A 21,072-nucleotide genomic window follows, 5' to 3' on the forward strand; every position below is an offset into this window, starting at 1 on the left:
TTGAATTTATATATGTAATGTTTAAATACAGAATCTTTAGATATATTTAAGAGATTTGAAGAATTTAAGTGTAAGTTAATTTGTGATTTGAAGATTATATCATATTTCAGCTGATTTTACTGATACTATGCATCAAATATTTTGTAAGCATTGTCTCAATGAATAAATTAAAATATGTCCACTTAATTTGAAAGTATAAATTCTTTCATTTTTCTCAGTCAAACTGAGAAAATGTTTTCTACAATCATCTGTCGAATGTAACGCCCAGATCCATCTTCACCTCCTGCCTCAGTAATCTCCAAAGTGGGTTCTTCACAAATTTGATCATCCTCCAAGTCTGGGAGTGCAAGATCTCTATTAAATGGAAAGTGATATTTTACTCATTTAATTTAAAATCATTGGGGAATATGTAGCTAGGAGTTTTAATTACAGTTAAAAACATATTTATTACCTTGCCATGTTGTGCAAAACAACACATGCACAGATTATGTTGCAGACTCTTTCTGGTTTCATTTTGAGCTCTGCATGCAGACAATGAAATCTTCGTTTCAGGACTCCAAAACACCTTTCAATAACATTTCTTGTTTTGGTATGGGCTGTGTTGTACCGAGCTTGAGGCACACTGACTGGATTTAAGAAAGGTGTGAGTAGCCAGGGTTTTAGTGGATAACCAGAGTCACCCAAGAGCACACCTTGCAATTCTCCTCTCTCAAATGCATCATGAATTTGGGAATTCACTAAAATTCGAGAGTCATGGGTTGATCCTGGCCAACGAGCAACACAGTTGAGCACTCTTAGTTTGGCATCACAAATAGCCTGCACGTTAATACTGTGGTAGCCTTTCCTGTTAACAAACAATGGCTCATGAGTTGAAGGTGCTTGAATCCTAATGTGTGTTCCATCAATGGCTCCAACTACATTTGGAAATCCTGCAATGTTGAAAAAATCTGCCTTCACCTTGTTCAAGGTAGAGACGTCAGTCGGATAAAGTGGAAGTCTTCCTGACAGCGCACAGGCAACCCGATGAATAATTCTTGATGCTGTAGACTTGTGTACCCCAATTAAGTCTGCAGCTGTGTTTATAAAACATCCTGTGGCAAAGAAGCGTAGAGCTAGACATACTTGTAGCAGTGGAGGGATGCTAAAATTTCTGGAAGTTTCAGGCCTCAAATGCTCCTCCAAGTCAATTGCTAGTTCTTGTATTGCATGTCTAGGAAACCTTAGCTTCTCCAGCAGTTCCTTTTCAGAAAGGACTTCTAATGGGTTTGAACGGTCTTTGAAAACTCTTTCTCTTCTTATTGCCCTTTCATAAAAGCAAATATTAAAATGTGCCATACCGCAAGACAAAGTCGTGCCACTTTGTGAATCTAGAGCACTTGAGTTTATTCGTTTCCATGGCAACATAGATTGTAAAGGAAAGTTAGCCAAGGGGGAACCAGTCTTACTTTTTTGTCTTAAATTAGACCAGTCTAAAATGTTATGCAACTGACTTAAAAAGTAAATACCAGTCTTAAAGAAAAAAATTAGACGACTAACTTGCAAGACTAGTCTTAAATAGATTTATGCAACCGGCCCCTGGTCTTAATAAATCATATCTGGTCCATGGGTCTTTAACTGTAAGTCCCAAAATGCAGATATACAATGGTAATCCATATTGCAACAAGGACAATAAAGCAGAAGTTTCAGCAGATATTCTTTAATGACGTTCCACTGTTTAAGGTACACAGTGAGCACAACCATTGGGTATCTTTTTCAGGTAGCTTGTCTGGTGATAGTCCAATGCAGCTTACATTGGGTACCATCTTTGGCACTGTTCACGTTGGTAAACATGACAAGGATTTACTATGTAACAAACCACTAACAGTTATAGTTATGTGTGTTAACCAATTACATAATGCAATGAATAGATATTAAATAACATGTTCAATTGCTTAAATATTTTTGTTTACCCAAAGTAGTCCTGACTGAAAACATTTGAAAAAATTGTATTCAAACACACACATTTGTTTTACTTAAACTTTTACGTCACTTCACTAAAAGAAAATATAGTAAAGTAAAAAGTACTTGACAAAACAATCAGTTAAAGGGTTTATGATAATATAAGAACAACTTAAACCAAGAGAGGATCAACAACAGCAAAATTTTGAAGAAGTGAAATTGAAATATTACTCTAACCATGAGGAATTAATTATAATAACTTTTATGTATAATCCTAGTGGTATTCCATGAACAATTAGAAAGATAATAGAAATAAAACAGTGCACTGTACAGTATCTTGAATGCCTCCATGATCTTGTTGTTCATTATCTGTCAGATTTGCTGCACCAATCCGTACAGGTTCAGTCACTACTGTTAATAATAATGTAGCCCCTATTAATGTACTACAACCTTAAACAAACAAAACCCCTTTTAGTGAATTACAGTTATTATATATATATTATTATGTAAAACAGTATTATTAGGTATTGTCAAAATTTCACCTGGAGTAAGTCAGTGTGGTCACTAGGAAAGCACTACAATCTTTGGAATATATATATAAAAAACACTATAGGTGAATTACAGTCTATTACATAAACATATGTAATAAACACATGTAATAATGTTTATTACATAAAAATATTTGATAATTGTACAGTAAAGGAGGTATTGTCAAAATTCCACCTGTAGTAAGTCAGACAAGTCACTAGGAAAGTACTACACCCTTTGGAACGCGGAAAAATAGTTACGGTCAATTACAGTACATTTTTCATAAACCTATTTGATAATAGTATATACAGTTAGGGAGTTATTGTCAAAATTTCACCTGTAGTAAGTCAGTCAGGTCACTAGGAAAGCACTACACCCTTTGGAACACGAAAAAATACTTAGGGTGAATTACAGTATTTTAAAAAAAAAACATATTTGTCAACTGTACGCACAGTAAGGGACTTTTTGTCCAAATTTCACCTGTAGTAAGTCAGTCTGGTCTGTAGGAAAACACTACAGCCTTTGGAACCCGAAAAAATACTTAGGGTGAATTAAAGTAATAAAAAAAAAACGTATTTGTCAACTGTACGTACAGTAAGGGAGTTTTTGTCAAAATTTCACCTGTAATAAGTCAGTCCTTTCACTAGGAAAGTACTACAACCTTTGGGATATATATAAAAAAAAAACACTATAGGTGATTTACAGTTTATTTCATAAACATATGTAATAAACATATGTAATAATATGCTCATTACATAAACATTTGATAATTGTACAGTAAGGGAGATATTGTCAAAATTTCACCTGTAGTAAGTCAGTCTGGTCCTTAGGAAAGCACTACAGCCTTTGGAACACGAAAAAATACTTAGGGTGAATTACAGTAATTTTTTAAAAAACGCATTTGTCAACTGTACGTACAGTAAGGGAGATTTTGTCAAAATTTCACCTGTAGTAAGTCAGTCTGGTCCATTAGGAAAGCACTACACCCTTTGGAACACGAAAAAATACTTAGGGTGAATTACAGTATTAAAAAAAAAAACATATTTGTCAACTGTACACACAGTAAGGGACTTTTTGTCCAAATTTCACCTGTAGTAAGTCAGTCTGGTCCTTAGGAAAGCACTACAGCCTTTGGAACACGAAAAAATACTTAGGGTGAATTACAGTAATTTTTTTAAAAACTTATTTGTCAACTGTATGTACAGTAAGGGAGTTTTTGTCAAAATTTCACCTGTAGTAAGTCAGTCTGGTCCGTAGGAAAGCACTACAACCTTTGGAACATGCAAAAATGATTTAGATGAATTACAGTAATTTTTTCATAAACTTATTTGATAATTGTACATACAGTAAGGGAGGTATTGTCAACATTTCACGTGTAGTAAGTCAGTCTGGTCACTAGGAAAACACTACAGCCTTTGGAACACGAAAAAATTATTTAGGTGAATTACAGTAATTTTTAAAAAAACGTATTTGTCAACTGTACGTACAGTAAGGGAGTTTTTGTCCAAATTTCACCTGTAGTAAGTCAGTCTGGTCACTAGGAAAGCACTACAGCCTTTGGAACACGAAAAAATACTTAGGGTGAATTACAGTAATTTTTTTAAAAAACATATTTGTCAACTGTACGTACAGTAAGGGACTTTTTGTCAAAATCTCACCTGTAGTAAGTCAGACTGGTCACTAGGAACATGCTACAACCTTCGGATAGTAAAAAATCCTTTTGGTGAATTAATGTAATTTTATTCTAAAATTATGTATGTACATTATGTATAGTGAGGCAGGTTTCCTAAATACAATCATTATAATTCACTTTTTATTGTTGCTAAAGTACAATCAATAGCATTAGAAGACATAATGTGAGAGATATTTGCTGGTACATCTGTACTTTGCAAAAATGTAGTTGTCTGTTTGCACACAATGAAAAAAAATGGAACTTTTTAGACAGTCCCTATCCTGTTTACCACACTACATTGGACATTCAGTGGACATTCGCAACTTTGTATGCCATTAAAACAATATTTGCCCATTGATCGATTGTGGAGAGTGTTGTAGTTCACCATCTTTGTCCTAAAGATCATGTAGCTGCTTTTGTTTTGCAAAAATGTGCTTTATTGCGCTTGTTATTGAGACAGTTTTTAAGCAAAAAAGTGTGAATGTGCGAATATAAAACGTACTCGGTTACTAACGTAACCTCGGTTCTCTCTAGAAGAGGGAACGAGTACTTGCGTAAGATATCTTACGCTAGGGGAAAACCTCTTTTCCTCGAGATATTGAAGCCAAAAATTATCCTTAATTTTGCAATAATGTAAAACGCATTGCAGCAGCATGCAGACATGGGCGAGACAGCTCGCGCGCCCATTGGCTGCTCTGCGGCAACTGCACCAGCCTATCGATAGAGGCTCCTCATGACGTCAGAACCAATGAGGGCGCTTCGCGCCCATTACGTCATGTCCCGCCGAAATCGGGTGGGGCCAGGGCTATAAATACGGCCCAGAGAGGCTGGTTTGGTCAGTTTTTCATCGCTGAAGCGAATCAGAACATGACGCATGCACGGCAAGATACGCAAGTACTCGTTCCCTCTTCTAGAGAGAACCGAGGTTACGTTAGTAACCGAGTACGTTCTCTTACGAGAGGTCTCTCGTACTTGCGTAAGATATCTTACGCTAGGGGAACACAATGTAAAACGCCGTGCGTGCTTGAGACATAACACTAAAGTCCCAAGGGCAGGTGCCCGGGGCTCATACAGTGCCTAATCACAAGGGACTCACAGAGAATCCGGGAAGAGGGGCTAGAATAGCATCATTCCTGTAATATTGAGCTCTGATAAGAGCATGTTATATCAAGTGTTCCACACAGCCAGGGCGAACTCAGCCTGGACTGGTAAATATGGGGGACTTACGTACTGCCCACAGAAGTATATAGGCGATCAGTGATCGACGCTCTAGCAGTTTCAGCATCCCGAGCCGACAGCATCGGGCGGGCAATACTGAAAAATTAAACCGAGAGCAACCTAGCTTGCAAAGCGGGAACCTCGAGGTTATAAAACCTTATAAATGTAGACGGGGAGGCCCAGCCTGCCGCCCTACAGATATCTTGCAAGGCAATCCCACTGGACCAAGCCCGCGACGAGGCCATACCTCTTGTGGAGTGCGCTTTGAAACCTATCGGGCATTGCAGGCCCTTGGATGTGTAAGCTAGCGCTATAGCATCAACTATCCACCTGGATAGACTCTGTTTTGACGCAGCTAGTCCCTTAGAACGTCAGCTGAACAAAACAGAGAGCTGCTCCGTCTGTCTGAAAACAGATGAGCGAGACACAAAGGCTCTTAACGCCCTGACCGGGCAAAGGAAGCCTGCGTCCCCTTCCTCCTCAGATACCGGCAGGGCCGACAGGGAGATAACCTGTGCCCTAAACGGTGTGTTGAGGGATTTAGGAACATATCCGTGCTTTGGTTTGAGTATGACTCTCGAGTCATTCGGCCCAAACTCCATACACGTCGTGCTCGCTGAGAGCGCTTGCAAATCCCCTATGCGCTTCACTGAAGCGAGAGCCAGAAGAAACACTGTTTTGAAAGACAAGGGTTTCAGGTCTATTGACTGTATTGGCTCGAATGGGGCACCTTTCATGGCTTCCAGAACCGTGGAAAGGTCCCAAACGGGAACTGAGGGTGGTCTGGGAGGGTTCAGCCTCTTAGCTCCTCTAAGGAAGCGAATTACCAGATCGTTCCTTCCTAATGACTGGCCAAGCGGTGGTTCAGCGAACGCTGCTATGGCCGCCACATAAACTTTGAGCGTGGATGGGGTTCTGCCCTTATCCAGAAGCTCTTGTAAAAAGGAGAGAACCTCCGGCACCCCACAGCGTGAGGGTGAAGTGCCACTCGCTGTACACCAGCTAGTGAACACAGACCATTTTGAGGAATAGAGCCGCCTCGTAGATGGAGCTCTAGCCTGCGTGATCGTGTTTAACACTCCCGCTGGGAGGTTAATGGGTACCCGTTGATGGCCCACACATGTAGGGACCAAAGCTCCGGGCGAGGATGCCAGATCGAGCCGTTCGCCTGCGAGAGGAGATCCCTCCTCACCGGTATCGGCCACGGGGCGGTACTCGTCAGCTGCCTCAGGACTGGAAACCAGACTTGGTTTGTCCAAAATGGGGCGACGAGTAGCACTGGGCATCCACTCTCCCTGATTCGCTCTAACACCTGGGGTAGGAGCGTGACAGGGGGAAACGCATAGAGCGGGCAGCGGGGCCAGCGTGAGCCAGCGCATCCCTGCTCTTGGAGAAGAATTCCTGACAATGAGCGTTCTCTTGAGACGCAAATAGGTCTATTTCCGCTCTGCCAAATGTCCTCCATAGCATTTTGACTGTCTGTGGATGTAAAGACCATTCTCCTGTCGGCAGATTGTTTCTGGACAGTCTGTCTGGTCCCACATACAGATGGCCGGGCACATACGCTGCCCTGAGCGAGCGCAGGTTGTGCTGAGCCCAGACCAGGAGGCGTTCCGTCAGCCTGTGAAGGATTCTGGATCTGATACCTCCTTGGTGATTTATATAAGCCACCACTGACATGTTGTCCGAACGGACCAAGACGTGGTGTCTTTTTATCTGGGGACAAAAAACGCCTCAGCGCGTTGTCGACTGCCATCATTTCCAGGCAGTTTATATGCAGAAGCTTTTCCCGTTCCGACCACTGGCCGAATAACGGTCTGCCCTCGAGCAGCGCTCCCCATCCCGAGGTTGAGGCGTCTGTAGACACCACCTTCACACTCAAGGAAGTCCCCAGGCTTACACCTGACCGGTACCAGTCGGTCACTGTCCAAGGTTTCAGAGCTGCGACGCATTTCTGATCGACCTTGAGGCGCGCGAGGTCCAAGCTCTGCGCGGCGCGCGCTTTCAACCAATACTGCAGCGGGCGCATGCGAAGCAGACCCAGCTGAAGCACTGAGGATGCTGAAGCCATGAGACCCAGCATCCTTTGAAACTTTTTGAGCGGGACTAAAGTGCCGTGGCGAAAAAATCTCTGTCATGCGCTGAATACTTAGTCTGCGCTGCGGCGACAGCTGTGCTGTCATAGACAGCGAGTCCAGATCTGTGCCCAGAAAAGATATTTTCTGACTGGGAGACAGTGAACTCTTTGCCCAATTGACTGTGAGACCTAAATTCTCGAGGTGATCGAGTAATATGGTCCTGTGTTCTATGAGCTCCGACTGTGATCGAGCTAGAACCAGCCAATCGTCCAAATAATTCAGCACTCGTATGCCTCGGAGCCTGAGGGGTGCGAGCGCTGCATCCATGCACATCGTGAATACGCGAGGTGCCAGGGATAGGCCGAATGGCAGGACTGTGAACTGATATGCCTGGCCCTCGAAGGCGAATCTCAAAAATCGCCTGTGACGTGACGCTATTTGTATTTGAAAATAAGCGTCTTTCAGATCTATCGACACGAACCAGTCCCCTTGGCAAATTTGCGAGAGGATTTTCTTGGTCGAGAGCATTCTGAACCGTCGTTTCAGAAGTACTTTGTTTAGTCGTCTTAGATCTAAAATGGGTCTGAGACCCCCGTCTTTTTTTTTTTTTTTTTTTTTGGTACCAGAAAATATCTGCTGTACATGCCCCCTTCGCTCTGAGCTTGTGATAGGGGTTCTATAGCCCCTTTGCTCAGTAACTTCGCTATTTCGGCCCGAAGTAGGTGTGCTACTTCCTTTTTCACCGTAGTATCGATTCGCGCCGCTTTGCGTTGCGGGCGTCGACCGAACTGTAGCGAATAGCCTCTTTCTATAATGTCTAGCACCCACTTCGAAACCCCGGGTAGCCTTGCCCATGCGTTTGCACGAATGGCTAGGGGTTGAATGCGAAGCGCGCTCTGGTCGCTCAGCGACAGAGGGGCTTCAGTGTGCTGCAACATAAGCGTCGCGCTTATGACATTTGAGGCAGGGGGCGCGCTGATAACAGCGGGCAGATTGCCCGCGCTCGACTCCTCTGCGGTGGTCAATCGAGAGGGGGAGGGCTGGGCGAGTCCCGTAAGACCTGTCATGTCCATGTTTGAATGTGGGCGTGGGATAGCGGGCACATTTACAACACTGAGAGCATTGTCTGCCTGAGCAGAGCGAATGCATGTTGGTTTCGTTTTACAGAAACCTTGAGACATGCAGAACGTAGTGTTTGTGGGCACTGGGCAGTGGGCACATTTACCACATTTAATGCGCAATCGATCTGGGTCGATTTCATGTGCGCGAGCCCTGTGTGACGGGCTGTGTTTCTGTGTAGGAATGAGCACTGGGCATTTTGTCTACACTCATAACACCATCGGCCGTGGCCGGAACACCAGAAAATACACTCTATGGGATTTATCTGGGTAGCCATAAAGCGGCGTTTGTGTGCAGGCAAGCGGGCTGTGTCGCCGACTTATTTACTGCAGAATACACTGGAACAGTCGCATTTACTGGAACTGAACGAGCGAGAAGTTGCCATAGTAACAGAGAGCGTCAACACGCTGGCGTTTGTTTGCAGGTGTGCGTGTATTACAATAGACTCGTCCACTGCAATATTGACATTTTCCAGAGAAATGTGTGAGAATGGAGGTAGTGACACACGGAAACCATAGAAACGGTGCTTGGGTGCAGGCGAGCGGGTTGTACAACGCGCTCGTTGGCTGCAAAAATACACATCTGCAGTCGCCTTTTCAGGGAACTGACAGAGCGAGCATTGACGGAAAAATTTTTTATTTTTTTTTTTTGCCGGTAGACCTGGGATCGAACGCGGGTCTCTCGCGTGAAAACCTGAGAATCTGCCACTGGGCCACAGGGGAAGACTCAAAGGAATTTATATAGCGCGAGTATTATCAGAGAAACCTGTGTTTCTGTGTAGGAATGCGCACTGGGCATTTTGTTTACACTCATAACACCATCGGCCGTGGCCGGAACACCAGAAAATACACTCTATGGGATTTATCTGGGTAGCCGTAAAGCGGCGTTTGTGTGCAGGCAAGCGGGCTGTGTCGCCGACTTATTTACTGCAGAATACACTGGAACAGTCGCATTTACTGGAACTGAACGAGCGAGAAGTTGCCATAGAAACAGAGAGCGTCAACATGCTGGCGTTTGTTTGCAGGCGCGCGTGCATTACAACAGGCTCGCTCACTGCAGTATGACATTTCCAGTCGCCTGAACTTCAGAGGGGAATGAGAAATGTGTAAGAAATAGAATTCGGCCCGGCCGCAGCGGGACATTATCACTCTTTTCTCCTTTCGCCAGTGACGCACGGGAACCATAGAAACGGTGTTTGGGTGCAGGCGAGCGGGTTGTACAACGCGCTCGTTGGCTGCAAAATGCACATCTGCAGTCGCCTTTCAGGGAACTGACAGAGCGAAGCATTGGAGGCATAATTAATCTGCCGTTAGACCGAGATTCGAACTCCGGTCTCTCGTGTGAAAAACCAAAGATTCCGCCACTGAGCCACAGGGGAGAACACAAAGGCTTTCAGATGCACGAGCATATAAGAGCGTCAACATGTTTTCTTCGGCGTTTGACGCGTGAATGGGGCACAGAAGTAGCTTTCTTGTACGTAAAGAAAACTAACCCCGACCGTCCGCTTCCAGCCTCCCCTGTGAACGGCGCATTTTGCGCGGCTCGAACAGAGGGAGAGAGAAAACTAGCCCCGTGACCGTCCGCTCCTGACATCCCCTGTGAACGGCGCGTTTTGCGCGGCTCGAACAGAGGGAGAGCAGGTATCATCCTCCAAGCAGGCAAGGCAAGCGGGCGCACCGGCGAGCTTTGCGGGTTGGGGGGGGAAAGGGGCGTCTTGAAAAAGACGCCCGGCTCTTTTAGTGCAATGAGAGTGTGTGTCGCGGCGGCGAACACACACACATACACAAAACACAGTAACAGAGAAAAGGATATGTACGCCGGAAAGCGTCAGCAGAAACGGCGACTGAAGGCGGCGAGATGTCGACCAGCAGCTTCAGATGCACTAATCCCGCTGGGTGCTTGCAATCAGACGGCGCGGCTTCCTCTCAGGATCCAGCGATGCGTGAGCCCGCTGAAGAGATGAAAAACTGACCAAACCAGCCTCTCTGGGCCGTATTTATAGCCCTGGCCCCACCCGATTTCGGCGGGACATGACGTAATGGGCGCGAAGCGCCCTCATTGGTTCTGACGTCATGAGGAGCCTCTATCGATAGGCTGGTGCAGTTGCCGCAGAGCAGCCAATGGGCGCGCGAGCTGTCTCGCCCATGTCTGCATGCTGCTGCAATGCGTTTTACATTATTGCAAAATTAAGGATAATTTTTGGCTTCAATATCTCGAGGAAAAGAGGTTTTCCCCTAGCGTAAGATATCTTACGCAAGTACGAGAGACCTCTCGTAAGAGAACCAACTTTACCTAAGTACCCTCAGGCCATCCCAGATGTAGGTGACTTTTTTCTTCAGTAGAACAGAATTTTTAGCTGAAACCGTGGTCCTCTGTGATTCATATAATGGACGTAAATGAATGCCATCACTTTGAGATCCAAAAAAACATATGCAGACAAAACAAAATTAATACCCGTGACTCCTGATGATATTAAGAAGCAAAACGATATGAACATTCTTTACAACATTTTTACCTCTAATCCACAGCCTTGGCAAACGGTCCTTAGCGTGTTTCACAACAGTCTGCAGCCCAAGCTTCCTATTGCATAATGACGTATGTGGTTTTGCGGTGATCAGCAGTGATTAGGCTTGTTTGAGATGAGCAAAATCTGCGCAGAACCGATCGCAGGTGATCGCCGCGAGATGCATGCCGGTTAGAAATGTGTCCTAGAGCGGTCCGCCTTGCTCTGATGTCATGCTGACATATGTCAAAAAACTCTCGCGATCGCAAGGCAGACGTGTCGAATTCTGCAGTCGAGCGCAGTTGCTCTCCACCGACTGCGCTGATCAAAAGCACGATGGGAAACGACTTGCTGACGACACAGCTTAAAGGGGTCATATAATGGTACATGCACTTTTACAAGTTGATTGTACTGAAATGTGTGTTGGCAGTGCCTGTACACAACCATCATAAAATGATAAAAATCCATCCAGTGTTTTTTTTTAAATCTTCTTATATGTTTCCTCCCATCTCAAATCAAGCTGAATCGACGCCCCTCCCACGATGGTTGATTGACAGCAGCGTTTCAACACAGACCCGCCCTCGCGAGCGAGCTTTCAATCATAGCACGCGCCGACCATATTAGCTTGTTCATTGTTGATAGCTGGAACACTGAGTAGAATGGTGTCTAAGCGATTGTGGTGTTCTGTTCTTGGGTGTAATAAAGAACACAGCAGTCATATTGATGTTCCTAAATCCGTACAGCTGAAGACGCAGTGGCTGAGTTTGTTTTCGAAGGGAATATTCCCCACAATCAACGTCAATGCTTTCATGTTTGCGCGAATCATTTCACCAGACTGCTTTACAAACGAGGATCAGTAAAAAGCTGGTTATTTGCTAAGAAGCTGCTCCTGACTATTCGTGTTCCTGCTGCACCTCCAGAAGAACTGAAGTGAGTGTAACGTTTTATTGACCTTTATATTAATCTTTATATTAATCTTTGCAAATCGCTTGCACGCTTCACGATGAATGCGGCTATTTTTACACTCACGGTACATTACGGCATGTTTTCTATGTACAAAAATTCATAATCCCACGTTTATAATGAACGACGCGTTATGGTTATTGTGTTATTGTGTTACAAACAGTGTGCGCACAGAACAGAGGGGCGGGGTGAGCAAAGCTCATTATCATTTAAAGACGCATGCACTTAAACGGTGTGCTGAAAACAGAGCTGTTTTTGACCAGGTAAAATGAGTGTTTTCTTACAATACTAATGAGAATTTTTAATTAAAGTATATTACAAACTTTTAATTTAGACCCTAAAGAATCATATTAGCTTGTACAAAAATGACATTATATGACTCCTTTAATGCTCATTGGTTTAAACAACAGTGATGTATTGTTATCTTTTAAACTGTTTGATTTTAAAACTCTGATCTCATGTTTTTTGTGTATAAATTATGTGTTAGTATTCCCAAACTCTCTGACAGTGTGATCTATGGGTTATTTGATTGTTGTCATATTTATAAAAAATATATATAAAACATGTCTGTAATTAAAGTAAAAATGATAGATAAACACATATTTGGTATGTTGCCTAATTAAAAGGGTGTCTTGTTCATTATAATTATTTTCATATAAAAGCAACAGAACTTAAATTACATCCAGTTTATTAGCAACACCGGGCACGAGGTGAATCCCGTGAATCCCGCGATATCCATCTTTGATCTCACAGGTGTCAGATCCACTGCGAGAAGAGAGAACTGTCCGTCTTGCCTGCACTTTTTTCACTCCTCCCCTCACTGTAGCCGCCTACTCTCGCATACATTTCAGGCGAGGCAAGGCGCATCTCAAACAAACCTATTGATTCTGCGCAGATTTTGCTAATTTCAAATAAGCCTATTGGCTGCTGATTTTGTCTCTTTATACCATCGCCACGACATCGTCATAATGGCCAGCCCTAGCTTAACATTATTAAAACAATAACAAAACACAAAAACATAATATATAATCTCGATTAGCATCTCACTTCAATGCACTATATCTTAAAGGGTAACTAAACCCCTGGTCAGAGCCTGACTCCACCCACTGGCAATATTTGAAAAATGCTAGAAAAGTGGGCAGACCCCAGCGGAGATGGAGGGGACGAACCGTGAGCGGGAGGGCGTGCACCTGAGAGTCCTGCTGTCAGACTCTCTAAAATGGAGAGTTTGCTCACAGGGTCGCAAAATGCGCCGACGCGTTTGTCGACCCCAGAGGATTAACTTTAGCCTAACCATAAATTGCGATTGAAATATATATGATCACTCACATCAAGACGCCGCTGCGGTGGTAGAGTCCATGCAGGAGTAGCAGCGTTTGGCACTGCGTTGCTTTTCAGCGCGAGCTGTGTGGAGAAGCCCATTTCCACCTCTATTGCATTGGAGAAGCAATCCCGTGTAAAATGCAGGTTTCACACTCACGGTCTTCCAGGCCAAGTGCATGCAAACACTGGCGCCTAATTTCCAAGTCTGCTGGAAAGCTATGCAGTCCAACAGTGATGTTGCAACCAACAACACTACACCTACGTACCCCCCTGACCACTGTACTAAATAAATACAGATAAATCTACGCTAGCTCATACCAAGGGCGTGGTGAGCTCGTACCAGGGGCGTGGTGAGCTGGAACCTGCTTACGTCACCTGCCACCGCTTACGTCACTTGCCACCGCAAACATCCAATAGGAAAATTCAACTGCAGTAGCCACCGTTCAACCTGAAGAGGGCAGCACTCAGACGTTTTTACACCATTTATTGTAAAATTAAAACACTTTATACCCAAATGTCAAAAAAGTTACTCGAATCAATGAACAGCACTAATAAAGCCCCATTCGTACAGATCATTAACTAAAAAAAGTTCGTTTAGGGTTTAGTTACCCTTTAATGTAACAGTAGAAAAATTATATATAATAAAATCTATTTACCTTCTGCTGTTTGCAATATGTCCGTTAGCCATTGTTAAATGTCTGTGTTAATATTCAGGTTTTTTCGTTCTCAATCGACATACCACAACCCAAATTCTCTCAAAATAAGAATTTTGCTGTCAGATGTAAAATAATACACGTAAAAGCCATTACTAGTTGACTGACCGAAGCAGTAGGCTACTGCAGATTAGAAGCCGAGTAGCGGCACACGCTCCAACAGATGTATATTTAAATTTGACCGGTAAAAGGCTGGCAAAAGCAGTTGTCATTGGCCAGATTCCTGGATGGCGTTCAGATTAACCAATCACGCTCAAAGCAACACAAAGAGACAGCAAATAGCGTTGCAACGATAGAAAAAAATAAAACAAATGTTTTAAACGTAGGATTGCATATCTGTATATTTGTTTTTATTTGTAGGCTGTTACATTTACTTAAATGATCAAATGGTGTTTTCACATCATATTATGCTATATAACGCATATATAACGATATCACATATATAACGATATGCTTACTACCAGGGTTAGGTATATGTGCTTTTCACCTATCATTTCCTTCTCAATTTAGCGTTAAATTAGGGGAAGGTTTAGGGGTAGAGATAGTATGTGCACATATTTGGCTATACTTGTGACTTACAGTTACATTCACATGACCAATAATGACCCTTTTGCATTTTAGCAAATCCCTGGCCTTTCCTTTAGAACCACTCTTATGCCTAAATGCAGCTGTATCACAACTGTGGCATTTTCTGTATCTGGCCCTGTACTGTATTGCAGTGTAACATAACCTGTTGGTTTAGGGTTATCCCTCTGTCCACAGTAACACTTATTGAAAACACTGCCATAATTGAATACACTCTAAAAATTTGAACTATGATTTACAAATTTTTTTTGGTTAAACATTTTTACACTCAAAAAAATTTAGTACATTTTAAAGCTGTGAAATCAATGAAATATACTGTATGAATTGACTAAATGCAAGTAAAAAAAAAAAAAAAAAAATCTTGTACATTAACAAATAAAATTGAGTAGAAATAATTTAACATTTAAACATTTAAAAACCAATATTTATGAGTAATATTGACTGTTTTTATTTATTTATTTAAACCTTTGTAAAATAGTATTCCATACAACCACCAGTATACATGACATTGGCCTTTATTGGCGATGAGTACAGCAATACAGCATATTTTACACTGTTTTGACATGTATACAATATTGCCTACATTTAAACTCATGTAACAAACATTTTAGAAGTAAAAATGAAACATTTAAACATTCAGGCCTAATTCAAGTGTAATCAACCAGTCTTTTATCCAATTTCCACCGGATCAGCGCTGGTTCTCATGCCGGAGACGGACTCGTGCTCTCCGGGTGAACTTCGAACTTCAGACCGCCGTCCTGCGTTTCACTCATAGCCGAAAGATACTGCGAGCGACTGACTCCATAACCTGCCAATAAACAAACAGTGCACAGTTCTGAGGACATTTTATCATCCAAATTAATTATATTCATTATCATTAGGAATAAAGTTGTGTGTTTTATGCAAGGCGTTTCAATCACGCGAAAAGACTCTCGTTTAGGTGTCACATTACGCCTCTGTATGTTGTTTTGCATTAAATAAAATGATTTAAGCACAGTAATGATTTTATAGATAAAAGAAAACATACACAAACCTGAATTTCACAGAGGAAATGCACCAATTCTGCGACGCTGAGAAGAGAGAGCTGTTCTGGACTGGAGAGAAATAATTCAAACAGCCCGCGATCATTCAACCTTGAGTTGTCGTCACGCCAGAGGGTGGGGGAGGGGTGCATTGTTTTAATTGAGTAAACTTACTCAATTTCTTAGTGTGTTAAATATATTAATAATATTGATTTGAATTAAAGGTGATCTAAGTAACTTTTTTACCTTAACTGAACAGCTTCGGAGTCATTGGAATGGTTATATTACTTATTTCGGGTTGAATGGTGGTCGTTTCGCACCCCCCTGGTGCCCGTGAGCGGAAAATCCGCACTTGCAACTTTGAGCCGGCGGGCCGCCGGCCGCCGCGTCAGGAAGTATCGCGTGATATCAGGTCTCGCGATGTAAACAATTGCTTTACGGCCAAAAGAAATCTGCTAAAATGCTGTCATTATTGCGCTCCCTCACGCTGTTCGAACCCGAATGAAGACGACGTTTTAAAGAATGTCCCCTCTGCTTTGATGTCGTTGATCTACTAGCCATGGTGTCTGAGAATCGCCAACGAGTTTTTACAACAGTGTTGTCAAATATCTATTCCGAAGCTGTGGGGGGAGCTCTAGAGAGAAACCTGCGAGCAAAAAGCGAGAATACAGCGAAGAAATCCCGAAACTACTGAGCCCTGCTTTAAGTAATACTTGAAACAGATCAGTTTAATTCTCCAATCTCAAATATTTTGATAGAAATTTCACAAATATATTAAAGGGCCCTTATTATGCTATTTTAAAGTTTCCTAATGTTGTTGTGATGTTGTGTGTTGTCCTACAACATGTTTACATGCATCAAAGGTAAAAAAATAATAATTTACTCATAATATACATTTTGCACATCATCACATTTTCAATGGCTGCGTTCGAAACCACATACTCAATGAGTAGGTACTTAATTTCAATAAGTACTTACTTAATGAGCGCTAAAAGAGTAGGTACTTTATTCACCTTATTCTTCGCACAAGTAGTAGTAGACAATTGTTCGGTCAAGATGGGAAGTAGTCGGTGGCTACAGACCGCCGATGAAATCTCAAAAGATCGTGAAGGCGACCGTATGAGAGTGCCACATCCCTCAAAATTGACAGGTTGGGTGGATGACATGAAGCTATGGCCAGGAGTTAGCCATATTGACATCATTAATTATTTTATCTTTTCGGAGGGTGTAGATCGTGAGGAGATGTGCAATTACAAAAGCACCGAGGCCTTCAATTACTTCTTTAGTAATAAAGTCGGGCGCATTTCTTTACTGAAGCACTCTCCGTGTCTTCACACTATGTCTTTTTAAAAGCAGAGGTAGACAGGAGTCAAAGTGCCAGCCTAAACTTATTGCTTGGGTTATGCTGCAGCAGTCGGGGGTGATAGAGACTGTCGGATGTTCATGTATTGCTGGATTGTGATCTGTGATTTAATAAAAATAACGTGATCAGATCATTTTTGATGAATGTTTTACATTTTTTTTTTATTTAGTTTCGCGATGTGGGGTTGACACAATATGAAACACATGGCAAATGGATGTAGATCAGACTCTGGTAACGTGTTAGGTGAATGTGCTCATGACAGGTTGAAAATGCAGTTACTACCGGGAAGACAGGGCTGCACAGATGAGCAGCACAGGTGGAATGCAGGGACAGTCAGGAACATTGAGCCAAAACGACTGAGGGACACCACAGGGCAGGGGATGAATTTAGCATTAGGGTGTCAGATGCTCAGCCACTACCAAACACCCCACAATATGTAACATGCAGAATTTATAAATAATGTAGACAAAGACCCAACAAAGCCACTTTTCCTGTTAAAAAAACAGTCTATTGGGCAAGTGTTACAGTGTAAAACCAGTAGTGCAAACCTGTAGCCTTGCAAATACTGCAGCAGATGCAAGATTTTTAAGACCCCATCAAACCCATGCCGGTTCTGATCTCACATGTGAGACATGTAAAAGTTTCTATGAGTTTAATGTTCAAGTGAGCAGTGCACAGGCTTCTACTTTAGAATCTGAAACAAGGGAGCAGAGTTCTTCTGATTTGTGGCACAATGCAAGAAAATTGAGAATAACTGCAAGTTCAGCTAAAAAGGTTCCTTCTAGAGCATCCAAGTCAAGTCAAGTCATCTTCATTTATATAGCGCTTTTAACAATGTAGAATGTTCCAAAGCAGCTTTACATTGATAATAGGAAATTAAAGTAAAGTGTTTTGGCTTTATAGCAGCTCTAGAATAAAGTTATTGTCCAGCTAAAGTTAGTTTGATTCACTTCCGTCGCAACGATCATTAGTTATTAACTTAGGGGCCGCTAACACGACACCGTTTTAACAGAAAACTCTTAAGTTCTTTCTGCGCAAACTTCAAAAACGCGAACCAGTGAGAACGTCGATGGCGTGCACATGCTTATTACGAGTTCAGTCTATAGGTGTGAGCATTTGAATATATGACGTGTAGTCCTTCCCTACAAATCAACCCTCAACATACAACTTGTCTGGCCTTACAGTGGGTTCGGAAAGTATTCAGACCCCCTTAAATTTGTCACTCTTTGTTATATTGCAGCCATTTGCTAAAATCATTTAAGTTCATTTTTCCCCCCTCATTGTTGTACACACAGCACCCCATATTGACAGAAAAACACAGAATTGTTGACATTTTTGCACATTTATTAAAAAAGAAAAACTGAAATATCACATGGTCCTAAGTATTCAGACCCTTTGCTCAGTATTTAGTAGAAGCACCCTTTTGATCTAATACAGCCATGAGTCTTTTTGGGAAAGATGCAACAAGTTTTTCACACCTGGATTTGGGTATCCTCTGCCATTCCTCCTTGCAGATCCTCTCCAGTTCTGTCAGGTTGGATTGTAAACGTTGGTGGACAGCCATTTTCAGGTCTCTCCAGAGATGCTCAATTGGGTTTAAGTCAGGGCTCTGGCTGGGCCATTCAAGAACAGTCACGGAGTTGTTGTGAAGCCACTCCTTCGTTATTTTAGCTGTGTGCTTAGGGTCATTGTCTTGTTGGAAGGTGAACCTTCGGCCCAGTCTGAGGTCCAGAGCACTCTGGAGAAGGTTTTCGTCCAAGATATCCCTGTACTTGGCCGCATTCATCTTTCCCTCGATTGCAACCAGTCGTCCTGTCCCTGCAGCTGAAAAACAACCCCACAGCATGATGCTGCCACCACCATGCTTCACTGTTGAGACTGTATTGGACAGGTGATGAGCAGTGCCTGGTTTTCTCCACACATACCGCTTAGAATTAACCCTCTGGGGTCTGAGGGGTTTTTGGGGTCCTTGAGATGTTCTGACATGCCCTGACATTTGTGCTTTTTTCAGTTGCTTATAAACATATTAATGGCAAAGGTATAATTACACTCTATTTAGCACAAACAGGGCTACCATAATATGTGAGCAACATGCATGTACATGTTTGAATTTTTGAGAGAATAATGTTTATGCATGGTTATTGAAAAAACTAAAAACTAAAGTTTCTGAAATAAGGCCACAAAACACATACTAAATATGTGTCAATAAGACTTTTGACTAATGGATGTCGTTGCCTAGAGTTTTTTCTTCAAAATGATGTGAAAATCATCCTACCTAATCATTTACATAACACAATACATTGATTTAAATCTTGTAAAACACTTTTTGTTTGTAAAGGCAATATGTGCAAGGGGCGTCAACCATTCAACAGCATCATGCATATGTAGTGGTTCACACCTGAGGAGACAATGGGGCCCGCATACTTAATGAGCCATTCATTCAGGTGTGTCACCTATAGCCACACGAAAGAATGCAAGAGCAATATATATATATATATATATATATATATATATATATATATATATATATATATATATATATATATATATATATATATATATATATTCTACCAAATTGGTTCACAGTTGGAAGCATGTCAATTATTTTATTTGTTTCACAAATTGTGCTTGCAAATTGTATAATATCCAAGGAAAACATGTCTAGTAATTGTGCAGTTAATTCTCATACTGTATTTTCAGTTTTGGAATATGTATCCTCTCCCCAAATTTGTCAATAATAAAACACAATAAAAATTATTTAAAGAAAAGGCTTATATTTACCTTTTAAAATTTGTTTACATCTACCTTGTAAATATATATTTTTTATTAAAAAGGTTACAATTACAACAACAATTGAAGTGTAATCTTTCTTTGTAAAAACTAAAGTATACATTTTATCATACATATTTCAAAGTTAAGGATTCATTACTTCAAATATAGCCTACATTGACAAAACATACTATATTTAACATATTAGCAAAAATTGGCAAACAAAAGCTTATTTGAGGTGGCAGATATTTTACAGTAAAAATGTGTAATCTATCCAAAACTAATCAACGAAATGTTGTCTTTCATTTGTTTGTAACATAGGTCTTTCGTTTTTATTATAAGGAATATAAATGTTAATTTGCAGTTTAATACGTTGCTTATACAAATACATTTTATTTCAACATATTTCACTCGATTTTTACTCAGTATAGCAAAATAGTTTGCTAAAAGCAGATCATTCATTCACACACAGAAACGCAATTCAAATTTAAACCGTCTTTTTGCGAGTTGTGGTAAACAGCGCATCTCTGCCGTTCATTCATTCACACACAGACAGAAACGCGATTTACTTGAGAATGAAAAAAAAACTTACTACAGTATTCCATCCGTTGCTCCTCGAAATACCAGCACTTCTGAGGTACATTTTCCATTATTATTATTCCTCACAGCGCTGCGAGACGGTGTAAACAAGTACAATGATCTGATTAAACTTGTGTTTTCTCGAGCTGATATGTGGGCATTCACAGGTCTGTATGGATTGCCTCAGTAATTTGCGTTTGAATAGCGCGCGTTCTCCGTGGGCGGAGTCACATTAAAAATAATTAGATGAGATGAGAACGACTGACATCTCGCTCTTTTCTTACAGATTACATGAACTGAGAATATTTGTTTTTTATATAAATTACTTCATTTAAAAGAAGAGAATTCAAGCTTCATGCCTGTGTGTCTGTATGCCTGTTTGACTGAGTATTCGCTCAGTTATGGTTCATTTTCGGACGCGTTTCAGAATGGACTTCACTGACAGAGAGAAGGCAGAACTCGCTTCGTGTTTATTTTTCTTTATTTGGCAAAAAGCAAAACACTTTGTGAAGGAACTGTACTATAATGGGAATGGTTCAGGTGAAGTGAGGGTTTGGTGAGCAAACAGAGTCTCGGTCAGAAGACGTCAGATGATATGGAGTGATGATGGAAGCAAGGAGAAGGCAAGGTTTATTGCAACACCAGTAGTAGTTTATTTATTGTTACGGTTGTCTTTGGTTGAGATGCATGGTTTGTGTG

The 21,072-nt window shown here is 41.7% G+C and overlaps 1 protein-coding gene and 1 long non-coding RNA gene across 2 annotated transcripts in view; one reads left to right on the top strand and one right to left on the bottom strand.

Moving 5' to 3' along the window:
• Nucleotides 1-21,072, top strand: part of LOC309495676 — a 352,025-nt gene that overhangs the window by 321,732 nt on the left and 9,221 nt on the right. The window lies entirely within an intron of this gene.
• On the bottom strand, nucleotides 20-1,858 carry LOC309495608 (putative nuclease HARBI1). Its single transcript, XM_082165432.1, has 2 exons — nucleotides 452-1,858; nucleotides 20-354 (listed from the first exon to the last, which is right to left on the bottom strand). The coding sequence occupies exons 1-2, from the start codon at nucleotides 1,402-1,404 to the stop codon at nucleotides 219-221; spliced, it is 1,089 nt and encodes a 362-aa protein (XP_082021558.1). The 5' UTR covers nucleotides 1,405-1,858; the 3' UTR covers nucleotides 20-218.

This window comes from Leuciscus leuciscus (genome assembly GCF_965113295.1).
Source record: "Leuciscus leuciscus genome assembly, chromosome: 3".
Classification (NCBI taxonomy): Eukaryota; Metazoa; Chordata; class Actinopteri; order Cypriniformes; family Leuciscidae; genus Leuciscus; species Leuciscus leuciscus.

Coding starts and splice junctions, on each gene's coding strand:
- LOC309495608 (XM_082165432.1), bottom strand. CDS start 1,404: ATGTTGCCATGGAAACGAATAAACTCAAGTGCTCTAGATTCACAAAGT. Junction 355..451: donor GTTTTGCACAACATGGCAAG/GTAATAAATATG, acceptor TCCATTTAATAG/AGATCTTGCACTCCCAGACT.